The sequence below is a fragment of the Carassius carassius genome, chromosome 46, assembly GCF_963082965.1.
Source record: "Carassius carassius chromosome 46, fCarCar2.1, whole genome shotgun sequence".
In the NCBI taxonomy this organism is placed as follows: Eukaryota; Metazoa; Chordata; class Actinopteri; order Cypriniformes; family Cyprinidae; genus Carassius; species Carassius carassius.
This window is the reverse complement of record NC_081800.1, coordinates 21,699,835-21,716,021: the sequence shown is the minus strand read 5'-3', so window position 1 is coordinate 21,716,021 and position 16,187 is coordinate 21,699,835. Positions and strand designations below refer to the sequence as shown.

Sequence of the window (16,187 nt, the reverse complement as noted above, 5' to 3'; positions counted from 1 at the left end):
ACCCTCTCTTTCATCTCTCCCTCTCAAATTACTTCCTTTCTGTTTAACTTTTCAGCAACCGACAAGGTCAAAAATCAGGTTACCCAAACTGTTGGTGAAACCAGACTCTGTTCGTGACAATCATGGAAATGTACGACTCAAGCAGCATCTCTAAAACACACAAACACAGCTTGATGAATGCAGCTCGAGTGGTTCGTTTGGCACAGAGCGTCCTGTGGTCAACGTGAGAGTGGAGCCTCCTTTAAAAGAAGAAGAAAAGACACTTACAGCGTACGCTGGCTGTCCCCGTCCAAGCAAAAGGGTCCAGTCCTGCATAGAAGGGGCTCGCCTTCCGAAGCATGCATGCACCCCGGTTGGTGACATCGTAGAGTTGGCGGGGACCCATGCCCAGAGCCTCCATACAGTCGAACATGCTGCGTCCCCGTCGCCCACCCGCCTCCGAATGCCTCGCGTCACCAAAAAAAACAATAACAACACCCGCAGCTACGACAGCGCTAAATCCCCTGCTGGAATTCCTCTAGTCAGGATATACGTGCTGCCTGATCCCGCTGTTTTTGCTCTTGTAAGCGTTTCCTCTCTCTCTCACGCTGCTCGTTTTTCTTTCCCTCTCCGGCTGATCTGTGGTGCTGGTTGCTCGGGGTGAGCTGCTCCTAGCGTGTTGTAACAGACCTAAATAACAGCCCCACATAGCACTCGCGGCTCTCAGACACTCTTGAGCGAACCAACTGCTTCAGTCCTGCGCACACAGAGGGGGGTGGAGGGAGAGAGTGAGAGAGAAAGAGAGAGAGAGAGAGAGAGAACGACTGGGGGGTTGGGGGTGAGAGAGAAAGTGCCACAGGGAGGAGCCACAGTGTGTGTTTGTGTGTTTGTATTGCCAGCTCTGATCTGGTTAGAGGACAAACTTTTATTTGATTCTCTTTGGCCTCTTTTTGTCTCTTTTGTGATTCATATTTTAGCACACACTGCATACAAACACGTTTTCTCGCTTTGTGCACCTCCCCCTTATTTCCCTTGCAGTACATATGAGAACCCCCCACTCCCCGAACCCGTTCCTCAGCCCCGTCTCTAATCATAACCACATTAAAGTCCAGAGCGAGCAAGCGAACACGAGAAAGACAGAGAGAGAGAGAGAGAGAGAGAGAGAGAAAGCATTGTGCAAGCAGCAGATGCCAGGGCAAAATTCTTGCCTTTGTCTCCACAAAAACAGAGTAAATGACTGATGGCCGCTGCTGTCTCTAGCTCATTAAGTATGTGGCAAATATTCAAAGCCCCCTCTGGCCCTCATAGAAGCTTTTAAAAGAGGAACTTTATTCAGTTGCGTGGGGAGAATCCATGCGCTAGAGGACGCCAAGCAGGAGACCAACAGGAAGATGAACTTGGGAAGGAATGTCAGGGCTTGTCTTCACACTTGCGATCAAGGCATGATGAATTTGAGTCATTTCCCATGGACTACAGTCAGTAGACGGCATACTTCACTTGACGTGCGTGAAAATGAGGCTGTGAGGGGTAGAAGCGTACAGTCGGTTAAATGTAAGACCTATGTGTACACTGAAGATGCTTGCTTAGCTGACAGAACTACAAAAAAATATCTTTTTAAATTAATTTGCAGTGAATTAAAAAAAAGTTCAAAACAGGTTGTTTTTTACATTTAAATTATATTTAAATATCTTATTGGTAACTGACAGCAATGTCAAATAAGTTAAATATTTAAACAAGCATTCGATCTGATTCTAATTGGTAATTCTAATGAGTAATTCTAATGAGCTCTCTACAGAGTTCTGCTCAGCTTCTAAATGTGTGCCTGGATATGACCTAAGACCTTGAATGCACTGTACATCTATCTCTCACAGCCTCATTATCATTTGCATGTAATGAAATAGGATATCAACTCTGATAATAGTCTACTGGTTTAGCAGTATAATTTATAACTACCAGATTATTGTATGACTTTTTGCCAATCAACCCTATTTGATTTCTGTTACAGCCCCAAATACTCAATAAAATAAAAGAAATAGATAAAGAAATAAACAAAAATATGTATATTAAATACACTTAAATAATTAAAACTTTTCCAAACATTACAGTACAACCTATCAAACAAATTGTACTTCTATTTCTTAGAGCCTTGTATTTGTTTGAGTACAACTGTAAAACACTGACTATTGAGTGCTCCCACAATATTTTGACCTAAAAATACCCCTTAAAAAACACATATACCTGATGGTGGTATGGCCCAGCCATCTAAGAAAAGACACTATTTCCTGTCAATCTGCACTGCTGGTCAGGCTCTCCGTAAACACATACTGGCTTTCCTTCCAAATACACTCACAATCTCCCACTCTGTGGAGTTCTGCTTTTCATTTTCCCAAACCCCCTTTGCTTTTTCACACTTACAAAGAAACAAAAAGTCCTTCTCTGAGCACGTCGGGGCATGCGCTGAGAATGGTATTCATTAGGCTGTTTATTGATCTTGTGGCTCTTGACTTTGTTATGGTTCTCATTTATTTTCTTTAGGCAGCCCTCATAGACAGAGACAGGAAGAAAGAGTGAGAGAGAGAAAGGGGGAGAGAGAGAGAAAGAGAATATTAGTTGGGGAGAGAGCGATAGAGAAAGAGAGAGAGAGAGAGTAGGGCACTTTAATGGCCCTTTTGTTTGAGCAGACAGTAAAGTGCATCAATTGCAACACTGAGGTTCTTCATGTAATTGTTGTGTCATGAAGGCCAAGGGTGACAAAGGAACAGATCAAAAAGTACAATGGTAGAAGTAGGAAGCTGTGAATTCTAATAAAATCGAAGTATTTTTAAGATGGGTCAAAACTTTTCTTTTTTTAGTAAAATATCTAAAAATACTTTAAAAAAAGAAAAAGAAAAAAAAATTAGTTTACTTGAGATGCATAACTGTACAGTATAAGACATTAAGCCTTCAGAAATAAGTAAAAAAAAAACAATTATTGAGGTTCATGCTTTATAACATTTATAAAAAAAACTGCATTTATATTATTACAAATTTATTGCTACATAATGCGTTTGTGGAAATTCTGATGCATTTCAGGATTCTTTGATTAATAGGAACTAAAAAAAAAACAGCATTTATTTGAAATAAAAAATCTTTTGTAGCAAGTCTTTACTGTCACTTTTGATCAATGCAATGCGTCCTTCCTGAATAAAAGTATACAATTTCTTCAAAAAACGTACTGTTTATATTCAATATCATCATTTATTTATTTATTTATTTTATTACAAAAATGTATAATCTAAATCTAACAAAACATAAGGTTTAATGGTTTAAATATTGAATAATTATATGAATATTAACAAATAGCTCATGATAGGGGAGTTGGGAAGTCGTGGCCTAATGGTTAGAGAGTCGGACTCCCAATTGAAAGGTTGTGGGTTCGAGTCCCGGGCTGGCAGGAATTGTGGGTGGGGGGAGTGCATGTACAGTTCTCTCTCCACCTTCAATACCACGACTTAGGTGCCCTTGAGCAAGGCACTGAACCCCCAACTGCTCCCCGGGTGCCGCAGCATAAATGGCTGCCCACTGCTCCGGGTGTGTGCTCACAGTGTGTGTGTGTGTTCACTGCTCTGTGTGTGTGCATTTCGGATGGGTTAAATGCAGAGCACAAATTCCGAGTATGGGTCACTATACTTGGCTGAATGTCACTTCACTAATTTCGATATAATCTAAAAAATATATATTTTATTAATAAATAGACTGCTGCTTCTTAAGTGAACTAATCCCATTTTAAGGATGTTTACATATTTTATACATACATTTTTTTATAAACAATTTTATTTTGAATTGATGAGTATTTGATTTTGTGGTATTGAGTATTGAGGATGTTAAAGCTTACACTGTTTGACTTTTATTAAACAAAAACGATGATTTTCAGCATTGTATATAGATGTATATAAAATAATCCTTATGACCACAGACTTTTTTTTTTCAATTAAATACTTTTTCTTTCACTCTCTGTTCAGCTCTGTTCTCAACTTTTTACACAGCTATACACTTCTTATTCTTGAAATCTGATATTGTGGTACTGCTCTAATGGTTGGCTCCCGTGTGATAAATTGATTGTTTTTTTTCTTCGTGGATAAAAGTGCCTGCATATTGTCCTTCGAAGACAGAAACAGCTCTAACTCTGCAATTTCTTCTCTCCTGCTGAAAATCTTTTGTTAGAAACTGTTTAGTGTAGTCTGAGGGTGAAGAAAAAAAGTTGACTTGGACATTTAATCCAACTTCATAGTGCTGACCCAAGTTCCTCCCCCTCCCTCCCTCCCTGCCCCAGCCAAGGAGGTTGAACTCCAGAAGAAATCCCCACTGGGCCACTAACTTTCCCCCAACTTATCCTGCTCTCCCGCCCTCTCTTTCTATCTCTCTCTCTGGAGCGCAAGCTATTCCCTATCACTCTCCACCACTTCTACTTCACTCCCTCGTTTTCCTTCTGTTTTCAAACTTATACTCGTCCAACCCTTCTACAGTTTTTAAACAACCCAGAGGAACATCTTTAAAGACAATTTTGTTTTCGCTCTGTCTTAAAGGCCTGGCTCTTCCATACTTCTGTCTCTAACTCTCTCTCTCTTTCTCGCTCGCTTGCTCTTTCACTGTTCCCTCCTTCCTGTCATGTGACAAAACTCAGATGACAAACAGACCCAGATCTGCTGGAAATCCATCTCACTTAGCTGGTTCCCTGTCATCTCTTCTTTCCAGGCCAGACGAGCCGATGTCAGGCGTCTAGTCACCGGGCCTCAGAATCAGTTTAACTGCCGCATGACTCACTGATGTGGACCTCAGATAGCAGACACAATGCATTAGAGATATTAGGCAAGACTGGTTTGCCTGTGTGTGGCCTCAAAGGAATGACAAATCACAAAAGAGATCTCTTTAATATCTCCACTGTTTCTCATAGACAGCAAAGAGATTAAATGGACGGCGAATGATGACTATTTTTTTCCAAGCCGCCTGCTTCTCAGATTATCCTGAGGATAAAAACCTTTCAAAACTTTTGTATCCGTTTGTATTTTTAAAAGTAGGACATCTGGAACAGGGATAGCTCATCCAAAAATACAAATTCTCTCATCATTTACTCACCCTGATGTCATTCCAAATCTGTATGACTTTCTTCTCTCAGAAATAAAAGAAAATATTTTGAAACATTCATTTTTTTAATACAATGAAAATAAATAATGTCCAGTGTTTTTGGATGCTACTGACTCTCAAGTCGAGCCAAGTTAGATTTATTTATATAGCACTTTATATAATACAGATTGCTTCAAAGCAGCTTCCCAGCATTAAACAAGAAAATTACATTATTAATGTTGCACATTTCTTAAATTCTGCAATGAATAATACAATTTCAGCTTTAAATAAACTATAAAAAGACAATAGTGTCATTTTCAGCTCAATTTAGTTCGATTTGATTCAGTATAGCTCACTGACAGATATATATTTTTTTACTCACACTGTAAAAAAATATGTATTTTTAAAGGTTACAAATAAAATAAAGATTACTGGAGTATGTTTTGCAAGAAAATACTATTCAAGTCTTCAAGATTTCACATTTGATTTGTTGTGCCATTTCTTTGTAATTATTTGTGAAATTTGCTAGCAATTTTTGAGTGAAAATTTATTCACCACTTTATTTCAGTGCAGTTCAACTAAAAAGCAGCTCTATAGTAAACTCAGCTCAATTACTTTATGTTTTATTCTCATCCTAATAGTGTCAGTGCAGTCTTATCAATCTTAATACTGAATATTAAATGTCTTTTAAACCAATATTAAAATTTTAAGTATCACAGAGAAAAAAATCAAAACAAATAGGTTTGGAAAAACATGAGGGTAAGTGACAGAATATTCATTTTTGGATGAACTACCCTTTACATGAAACTTCATTATGTCTCCTGAGCTATGAAAGAGCAACCTCTGAGCAAGAAAATTTCCCCTGGGGCTTGAAATGTTTGTAGGAAGGATTGATTGAGCATGCATTGCCTATTCTGCTAGTTTTTAGATCTGTGCAGCATGTTATACAGCTCAGGAAGTTTGTGCAGAGTGTAAGCAACAGAGAGTCATGTGTTTCTGTGTGCATGGATATGTCCAGACAGATTGCCAGTGATGACAGAGACACAGAACACCACTTCATTTCAGCTCCGTCTGTGCACACACGCCTCAAATTACAACAACTAGTCCTTGTAGCTCCCTCAGGGAACACGGAGATGATGACACACATGCAAAAAACAATTCAAACACACATTTTGAGTCATGAAACACACACTAAACACTCTACAATGCTTGATCTCAACAGCATACCCTATACAAAAGTATGGATGTTTAAACAAATTGACACATTCCAGAATTCCTGGCATATGAGGCTCACATGAGCAATTGTACACTGTAAAAAGTTTAACTATTATTTACTCAATTTTATTGGTGAAACATTTTTACACTCAAAAAAAATGAGTAAATTTTAAAGCTGTGAAATCAATGAAATATACTGTATGAATTGAGTAAATGCAAGTAAAAAAATTAAGTAAATCTGAGTAACTGCATCTGGTACATTAACAAATAAAATTGAGTAGAAATAATTGAACATTTAAACATTTAAAAACAATATTTATGAGTAATATTAACTGTTTTTATTAATGAGTAATATTAACTTTTTATTTTCTCTAAACCTTTGTAAAATAGTACTCCACACAACCACCAGTATACATGACATTGGCCTTTATTGTCAATGAGTACAGCAATACAGCACATTTTACACTGTATACAATATTGCCTACATTTAAACTCATTTAACAAACATTTTATAAGTAAAAATATAATATTTAAAAATTCAGGTAGCCTAATTCAAGTGTAATCAAATCAACCCAATATCCACCGGATCAGCGCTGGTCCTCGTGCCGGAGACGGACTCGCCTCTGCGGGTGAACTTTGAACTTCATACCGCCGTCCTGCGTTTCACTCACAGCCGATAGATACTGCGAGTGACTGACACAACCTGCCAATAAACAAACAGTGACAGTTCTGAGGACATTTTATCATCCAAATGATAATAATTATATTTATTATCATTAGGAATGAAGTCATGTATTTATGCAAAGCGTTTCAATCATGCAAAAAGACAGGCGCGACTCTCCTTTAGGTGTCGAATTAGGCCTCTGTATGTTGTTTTGCATTAAATATGATTTAAAGCACAGTAAAGATTTTATAGATAAAATAAAACATACACAAACCTGAATTTCACAGAGGAAATGCACCAAATCTGCGACGCTGAGAAGAGAGCTGTTGTCTGGAGACTGGAGAGTTCAAACTGCCTGCGCTCACTGACTCAACCAACCGTCGAGTTGTCGTCACGTCAGAGGGTGGGGGAGGGGTGCATTGTTTTAATTGAGTAAACTTACTAAAATTTTAAGAGTGTGTTAAATATATTAATAATATTGATTTTAATTAAGTAATATTTTTGTTTCTTGAAACAGATCAGTTTAATTCAACATTCTCAAATATTTTGATAGAAATTTCACAAATATATTAAGTATATTATAAAGAAATAATTGGTTAGTCAAATACTAAATAATTTTATTGAAAACAACTTAAATATATCTGTAAATTTTAGATAAAATGAACTGTTGGATTTTTACTCAATTATTTTGGTATGTTTAACAATCAAGTACACGATATTCAGAGATTTTATTAAGTTAATAAAGTTAAAAATTTCTGTAATATTTACTAAGCCACAGAATTATTTTTTACAGTGTAGCTGCTAACACCAGTTCAGCAATTAGGTAAAATTAGCGAAGCTACTAACATAGCTACATTGTCAGTAATGTGAGAACAGCTCCAAAATAAGTCAGAAATAAATCAATAAACATATTACAAAAATAATAATCAATTAAAACAACAATAGTTCAATATTGGATTTGAAAATGAATGAAAATGAAAATAAATGCTAGTTTCAAAATGTGTCAAATTAAATGTGTAATTTTATAAAATGTATGAAATGTAATAATAAATAAATAAACAAACATTTTATAAAATAAAATGAATAATTTAAATTTTAATTAAATAATAATAATAATTTAATAATCATAATATTTAAAATTAAATAGTTCAAAATTTTATTTAAAAATTAATTAAAACAAATGATGTTTTTAAAATCTGTAAAATATTTTTTTCATTTTTTTTTTAAACATTAAAAAATAAATAAATTAATGCTATTAAAAGTTTCCGTGCAGCATTTTAAATACTTAAAGTTAATAAAAGTTCAATTTGATTATATAAAAAAAATCGATTTAATATATTTTTACTAATTTAATTTTTAAAGTAACATTTTTAAGTTGTGTGACTGAAATGTAACTACTTTAAAATCATTAGCCGCTTGAGACTTAAATCAGTTCCAAAACTCCCATCTCAATGCCATCACTCGGACATTCATCATGGCGTCCACCTCGAGCAATATTGTACACATGTCTGGCTCCGAGGAGACATGTGATCTTATCCTGACTTGTCCACACAATACATCTCCCCGAGATTCTGGAAGTGTCACTTGAAGACTTGACCAGAGGGCAAAACAGATCTAGAAGACAGGCTGTTCCAGTCCTCACTCGGCCTCCTCGTGTTTTGCACCATATAAAAAAGAAACTTTTCACAAACTTATCAAACTTGGCCATCTCTCAAACAAGCCTTCGCTCTATCTCTGTGCCTGTTTCTCTCTCCCACCTCCCATTTCATCCTCTCTCTCGGTATTCCTGCTTCTTTAGTATTCTCACGACTTTTGACTTGAAATATTCAAAACTGGAAACCACATGTTTTGTAGTTATGATTGACTGACAAAAAGTTACCCATTCCTCTCTTTAACTTTGAGGCCACACCCTTTTGACAATTTCTCTCCCTGCTTCCACTAGGAAGCCCCTCCCATTCCCAGTCGCCATGGCAGAATCCTCATACTGCACGTGCCCAGTCCTGCCTGTTAAAAGCAGTGAAGCTCCGCCCCCTTCTCAACGCTCTTTATCTTCATCTGTCATCGTGCTAACATGCTGGTGCACTCTTTACCTTTCAGTGCTCGCTCACACTCTCTACCTCATCCTGACAAACCGTCTCTCACCTCCGCTTCAGTATGTCTGCCTAGACCAGTGGGATCAAGGAAGGAAATCCACACAGGATTGGAGGTCTATAGAAGGGGCAGAGGAGAGGAAAGTAATCCACCGGATTTTAGGGATAAAGTCAGTCAAGCTGAGATTCCATTTGTGAACAATTTGCAAAATTCCCAAACTGAGCTCTTAATGACCTGGCAGAGTGAGGCCACTCCTGACTCTGTCTCCCACTCGGACTGCGGTTACGCCAACTCTCCCAAAAACAGACTAGTGTGGGAGTCAGTTATGGCCAAAATATTAACAAAGACTTGATGGGTTCCCTTTTACATAAAGGGCCTAACATTGCATATGTGGTTACAGCAATACAGACAGCATACTAGAGAATAAAAAACAGAACAATCCTCTATCAATGAAGGACAGCAAAGTAAACTGTGTGTGAACAATGTGTCAGTGCAAATAATTATATGTATACAAGGTAAAAAAAATATTTTTCAAAGTTGTAAATAAGTACATTTTCATTTCTTTTTTTCTATTGCTGTATTATCATTGGAAGTTGTTCATTTGAAATGTGTATATATACACTTGTTTGTAATTCTACTTGAGACAATTGAGATTTTGAGATAACTGCATTCAGCTGATTGTCCTTAATTGCTGACTTGCTTAAAAAGGGTGAATGTTGTTTGCTAAATGAGCACTGAAGATAGCAATGCGCTGAAACGTTTGCTGGTGTCCATTCTGTTTTTAACCCACATGCACTTTGCACCTTTTTGCACGATGCAATTTGAAAAATAAAATATTTTTTTGTAGACTTCCAGTCTTGAGTGGATCAGTGTGCGGCTAGCCACTCCTCTTGTTCATTTTTTTCTACTTCAAAATGTCATGTTTATTTCAATTTCTTTTGCAATATATAATAACAATATATACAGTGTATATATATATATATATATATATTTATTTATTTATTTATATTACTAATAGTGAAATGTTACTTCTTAATTTACTTTTTCGTTTGTCTTTTTAGTTGTTTGATAACACTACACTAGAAAATACCAAGACTCATTTTCAGAAAATCTTTCTTTATTATATGTGTATTTTGTCTTACTGTACTGGCAGATTTTAAGGTATAAACAAGGTAAAAACAAGTGAAAAATCTGCCAGATCAGTGAGTCAAATGACCGTTATATTCAAGATACATTCTGTGAAAAGAAGTCTTTTTATATATTTAGATATTTTAACTGGAAAACACTTTTCCAGTTAATAATAACCAATAAAGACTACATTGGAAAAATAATTGTTACCATTGAGAAACACTGAGATGCTCTTCTGGGTGACCTTGACCTTCCTCAAACATGAGTGTCAGTTGTATTGTGATAAACTGCAAACTTGTATTCACGTCTGGCTCTATTCTGGTGCAAAACGCCCACTGTTCATAATCCAGTCAATTCCCACGGGATAAAATCAAGTCCTGGCCTACATTTTTTCCACTTTGAATATTTTGTTTCAATCAGAAAATATGCCATATTAAGAAAGTATAATGTGTTCTTGAATCCCATTTGATGTTGATCATTGGCCAACCTCATCAGCTTCCAGCCAAACCTTAACTTTAACTTTAAAAGTCAAACCATCAAACAGCATATTGGAAAATGCACAAGAAGAATATTAAGATCTTTAGATATTTGATTCATCCACCAGAAGGTCTCAGACTCTGACTGTTTACAGTAGAACTGGTGGTGATGAGTGATGGAAAGGAGAGGAACCTGGCAGGAAAGCAGAAGTGGAGATGAAAGATGGTGGAACCTCGGAGGAAATGGTGAAGTGTTCAGACACATGCATTGCTCTCATTTCAATTTAATCCCTCTTGCAAACAAACTCATGCCAGCTGTGAAAGAAAGCCAACACTTTGCCGGGAAAATGTTTCTGTAAATAAATAAGATACAATGTAGTGCTTGTGCCTTGGCCTTTTACTGACACAGACCCATTTTTTCCTCTTTTATAAACACTTTCTCTTTCAACGATCCTGTATTCTATGTGTGATCATAACTATGTAAAATCATAACTGTTAATTATTTCCCAAGAGATTATAAATCACAATTCAAATTTTTTAAATTGATATTAATTTACTGACAATTACATAATAATGAATTGTTGAAAATGACATAAAACGTTTCAGTCTTTTGCATTTTTATACTAAATCAAGGTCCTCTTAGCAGCATACAAATCATAATGCCTGAACAGAAATGACACAGAAAAATGATCAGTGTAATAAGAAACCCATTATAATAAATAAAGCTATTAAAATAAACCTCATATTTACACTGTATCTACACCTTGTTTTACTGCAGTGTATATTGCTGCCTTATCTACATTGCAAGCAAGTTACACAACATTAAATGCTTCTCACTTTGTTACTAAAAGAAAAATAAGTGCATAAAACACTCATTTGTAGATCAGATCGCAAAATAGATAAATTTTTATAAGACCATTACTTGAAAGGCTTATATACTAATTTAAAAGTATCTGCTTTCACGCAGTCAAAATGTCTGTTTAAAAAAGCACAAACTCTGCAAAATTGAGAAACAAATAAAATAAAATAAAAAACTTTGAATGCTGTACTCATCACTTTACGAATTACTGCAGTCTAAATAATAATCTAAATTATTTATTTGATTTATTGTGCAGCCCTAAAATCAGTCCTTATCATATAATGTTCCACTTTCACATCTCCCGCAGCCTTTAAATCCATTTGCCATATGCAAATAAATCACCAGATATGGTCTCAATTATATAACCATGCACAAAAGCTATATAAGACTGCAGTAAGTAGGCTACACGTACTTATGCTTTTACTGTGTGAAAGTGTGTGACTGTACTGATTCATTCCTGTGGGGGCAGCGAACAACAAAATGTTTGCCTTTCTCTCGATGACAAGCTGGAACAAGCATGCTGTTCTTTTTTATACAATTCAAATGCCTTCACACAACAGCTTGGCCCCAGTCACAACAATAAAAACCTGAGCTCGCAAGCCAAAATGGAACTAATATCATTGATATGTGTGGCGAGAGCGCAAGAAAGACAGCTGGACCGTGCACGGCCCTAGCAGGACTATTAGATTAGAGCCACACGGTTTTCGTCTGGTTAAAGGAAATGACCAAGCAGCCTTTCAAAACATCCCTCTTGGCGGCTTGAACCGAGGCCTCCTCCCCGATTGGTAAAAGGTTTCAGGAGCATTTTTTTGAGGGCTCAGTTGAGATGCTATCACATGGTAAGTGCTGATAATGGGCTTCCAACTGTTTGTTTGAAGAGCTCCGATAATGACAGGGATCAACTGATAACGGCTTCTGCACGCCGGCACGTAAGACTCCCACTCGGAGCCTCACACACAGTGACCGGTGGCCCCACGTGCACAGCTGCTTTACATACTCAGTGTCAAAGCAACAGCGGAGCTCCGCAGATGGATATTTTATCACCAAATGCTTTGAGTAAGACAGAGAAAACTCTGTGTTATATGCCAAAAAGCATGCTAAAAAAACATTCTAAAAAAATAATTACAGCAAGAGACAGCATGAATTTCCATGCTGGACTAGGAATGCTTACTGGTGTAGGAATGAAAAAAAAAAAATGAATACCTGCCACTGAAAAACACACTGCAGATACATATACTGTACATGACAAAACTACAAAAACTAAAATAAATAAATAAATACAAATAAAAATATGAAAATATAAAAACAAAAACAAATTCAAAATATATATATATAACAAAACTATACAATTATATTATTGTATTATTTGCATTTAGCATTGCTTTGGGAGACACAAACCAGCCAGATTGAAGCAGAAATTATTTCCAGTTTAAAAAATTTTTTAAGTTTGCCTTGTGAATTACCATTTCCAACTCAAGCAGGATTTTAACATATACGTACATGTACACATTATGAAAAAAATATAAAAATAAAAACTAATTCAAAATATTAATGAAATAAAAAATATAATAAATGTAACAAACAGTAAACAATAATTTAAGATACTAATATAACACTTTTTGTTTTTCCCCTGTAGTTGAGAACTGCTGGTGTAAGGAAATGTATCCGTTTTCATCTGGTATAAGAATATGTATAAGAATATGAGACAGATCACCATTTAAGGGCAAGGTTTCTTATTTTGTGACAAAATTTCTGTAGCTCAAACTGTAGAGCATGGCGCTAACTATGCCAAAGTCATGGGGTCAATTACCCGGGAATGCGCAAGTTTGACAAAACCTATTGGCTTGAATCACTTTGGATAAAAGCATCTGTCAAATGCATAAAAGTAAATGTACAAACATTGTACACTCTGTATTCTGTGTTACTGCAAAACATTGCAACAGAATTTTAAAAAGTGTGGAAAAAGGTTTTTGTTTTTTTTCATTTTTAAAAATAGTGATAGTGTCAGCTGTCAGTGTGTGAGATCAGCATTTCTAAGAGCTCTGTGCTAGCTGCACATCTCTGGAAGGTACTTGAACCTGTGAGCATATCTGCTTGAACAAACCTATCTGAAGTATGCCAAAGCATGACAGTCTTCTCTTGAAAATAATACTCACCGGTGAAGGGAAGAATGCAGGACTAATAATGCAGACACACTTAAAGACAGGGACCTCAGTATGTCATGTCTTTATGAGCTGGGAATTTTCACAGTCTAGCCGACAGACAGCTCTGACCACAATGAAGAGGCCTGTTAAACCAACTCCCGCAAAAAAGCAAAAAGAGCACTGGGCCGGTTGCTCGTCTTCCTTTATTTCCTCTCGTCTCAGAACCAGGGATGAGAATGGCTCAGTAAAACAACTTGTGACATGCCTGTCTAAAAAGAATGTCAAACGGCGTTCCCAAAAGCAAATTAGGGCCTCTGTGGTCTTGACTCTCACCCAATTCCTGGCATTGCTTAGGGCCCGATGTGCTTTTGGATATGTCAACAACAAGAGAGAGGCAGAAATGGTTTCCTAAAAAATGACCTAACTTGACCTAAAAATCAACATGAATAACCGTTTGCAACTAGTTTTTACAGATTTCAGTCTGAAACAGTATAAAAAAGGGCTGGGACTTGATTGGACCATGAAAAGTGGATGTTATACACTACCATTCAAAAATTTGGGGGTCTTATGCTCACCAAGACTGCATTTATGTAATCAAAATACAGTAAAAACAACACTAATGTGCAATAATTTCAAATATTTGTTTTCTATTTGAATATATTTTAAAATGTAATTTATTCCTGTGATGCAAAGCTGAATTTTCAGCATCATTACATCATTCTTCAGTGTCACATGATCCTTCAGATATCATTCTAATATGCTGATTTGCTGCTCAAGGAACATTTCTTATTATTATCGATGTCGAAAACAAAATGTCGATGTCGTGCGGAAAGGAAAATAGTTTCAGAGGAAGAGTATGTTTTATAATTTAGACTAAAAACAGAGAGGAAAAAAATTGGAAGTAAAACAGAAATGTAAATAAGGTTAATTCAAATTTTACGCTGGCTTCAAAATGATGTTAAAACTAATGCATGCTAATCAACATCTGCCTCGTCAAGCTCCTCCAATAACTTGCCAGATTTTCAAACATTCATGTGACTTTTTACAACATGTTTTCCACAAAGGCAATTTCATATTCAGGTCGTCTGCATATGCAAGGTGAAATATGTTTCTAATTTTCATGACCAGGATACAGAAGAGACTTGTTTATTGTGTATCTGTCAGATTGTTTTCACAGAAGGGTGTGTTCTTGGATTCCACCGCACCAGGACGTCATCCCCAGGTACTTCCATCACCCCTCCCTCGCTCTCTCTTTCTGCCTCTCTCTGTGAATACCTATTGGATTAGGTGGGCAGCTGTAGGGGGCTGGGTACTGATTGACATCTAAAAGGCTGGAGTGATGTTCAGACTTGCAGATGAGTAAAAGAGGCACAGCAGGAGACGGCGAGTAGTGTATTTCTGTGCATGCTTGTGTGTATTTTGAGGAGGGGGAACGCAGAGTCTTCTGCTTTGTTGTTGCCATCCAAACCCATCACAGATTCTCCCCTCAGGACTTGAGATGAGATTTCAGACGTCTGTGGCTTGTGTTTTCCCCTAAGCTACTGTCTAAACAAGGAAATCCACAGACGTCTTGCATTCTTAAAACACATTCTGGATCTAAAGAGCCAGTGAATGTACTACACCTTAGCTAAGAAAAAAAAAGAAACAAAGAATATCTCTTGTTGAAAAACTGTGACAGCTGGTTTGAGAAACCCACTATTTTTCTGGAACGCTATAAAATGTAAAAACTTGATGTATTGAACCGACAAAAAGTATTTTTTGCTGAATAAAATGTCTGTTAAATGACTCTTTTCCTGTCTCTCAGCCATCTGTTGTTTCTCTATCCTCTCTCACACACTTTCCTTCTGCTGTCAGATGTAAAACAGCGCCCCCTGTGACTATAGAGCTAAAATGCTGAACATTTTCTCTCTGGAGTCAAACACCTGTAGGAAATGTCCCTTTTTCTAGGGAACAAGACTAGCTAAGTACAAACACTTGAAAGACTCAAGAACATTACAGTAAAAGAGTCACCTCTCTTTTAATTATTTAGACAGTTTTCTTTCTCTTCTTCCTTATTCACAGTAAACAAACATGTTTCTGAAATATCAAACTGCTCATACTATGTATTCTTTACACACTGCATGCTTGGCCTACTACTTTATATAAATTGTGCAGCATCCAACAATGCATAGTGCACTTATCCCACAATGCCACAAATCTAGTCTGATTAAACTGGATGCCATATTAGTCATAAATCTGACCACAGGTAATGTAACAGGCACACTAGGGCTGCATGATAAATCACATGTGATTGTCATGCGCATCTCATCAGTAAAGCCGGTTCTGTGATTAGTAGTAAATCTCCATCACAAAGGCGATTCATCTGCAATTATGAACACGATATTGTCTAGCTTGTCAGTGATCTACAGCTCTGTGTATTAAATCCCGCTCCATCTGAAAGCATGTGAAAAGATTTACTACTAGTTACAGAACCAGCATTAGATACGAGATGCACATGATAATGGCATTCGATTTATGGTGCAGTCTAG

General features: G+C 36.6%; 2 protein-coding genes across 3 annotated transcripts in view; one reads left to right on the top strand and one right to left on the bottom strand.

Annotated features, from left to right (window-relative positions):
* Positions 1-16,187, top strand: part of LOC132129177 (transmembrane protein 18-like) — a 386,729-nt gene that overhangs the window by 249,017 nt on the left and 121,525 nt on the right. The window lies entirely within an intron of this gene.
* Positions 1-16,187, bottom strand: part of rarga (retinoic acid receptor gamma a) — a 55,441-nt gene that overhangs the window by 24,806 nt on the left and 14,448 nt on the right. The window contains exon 1 of one of the 2 annotated variants that reach the window (XM_059541328.1): positions 268-751. The exons of the other annotated variant lie outside the window; for it this stretch is intronic. Coding sequence (XP_059397311.1) covers positions 268-412 — 145 coding nt within the window. The 5' untranslated portion in view covers positions 413-751. Of the gene's footprint in view, positions 1-267; positions 752-16,187 lie in introns of those variants that run through there. 2 annotated transcript variants of the gene reach the window in all.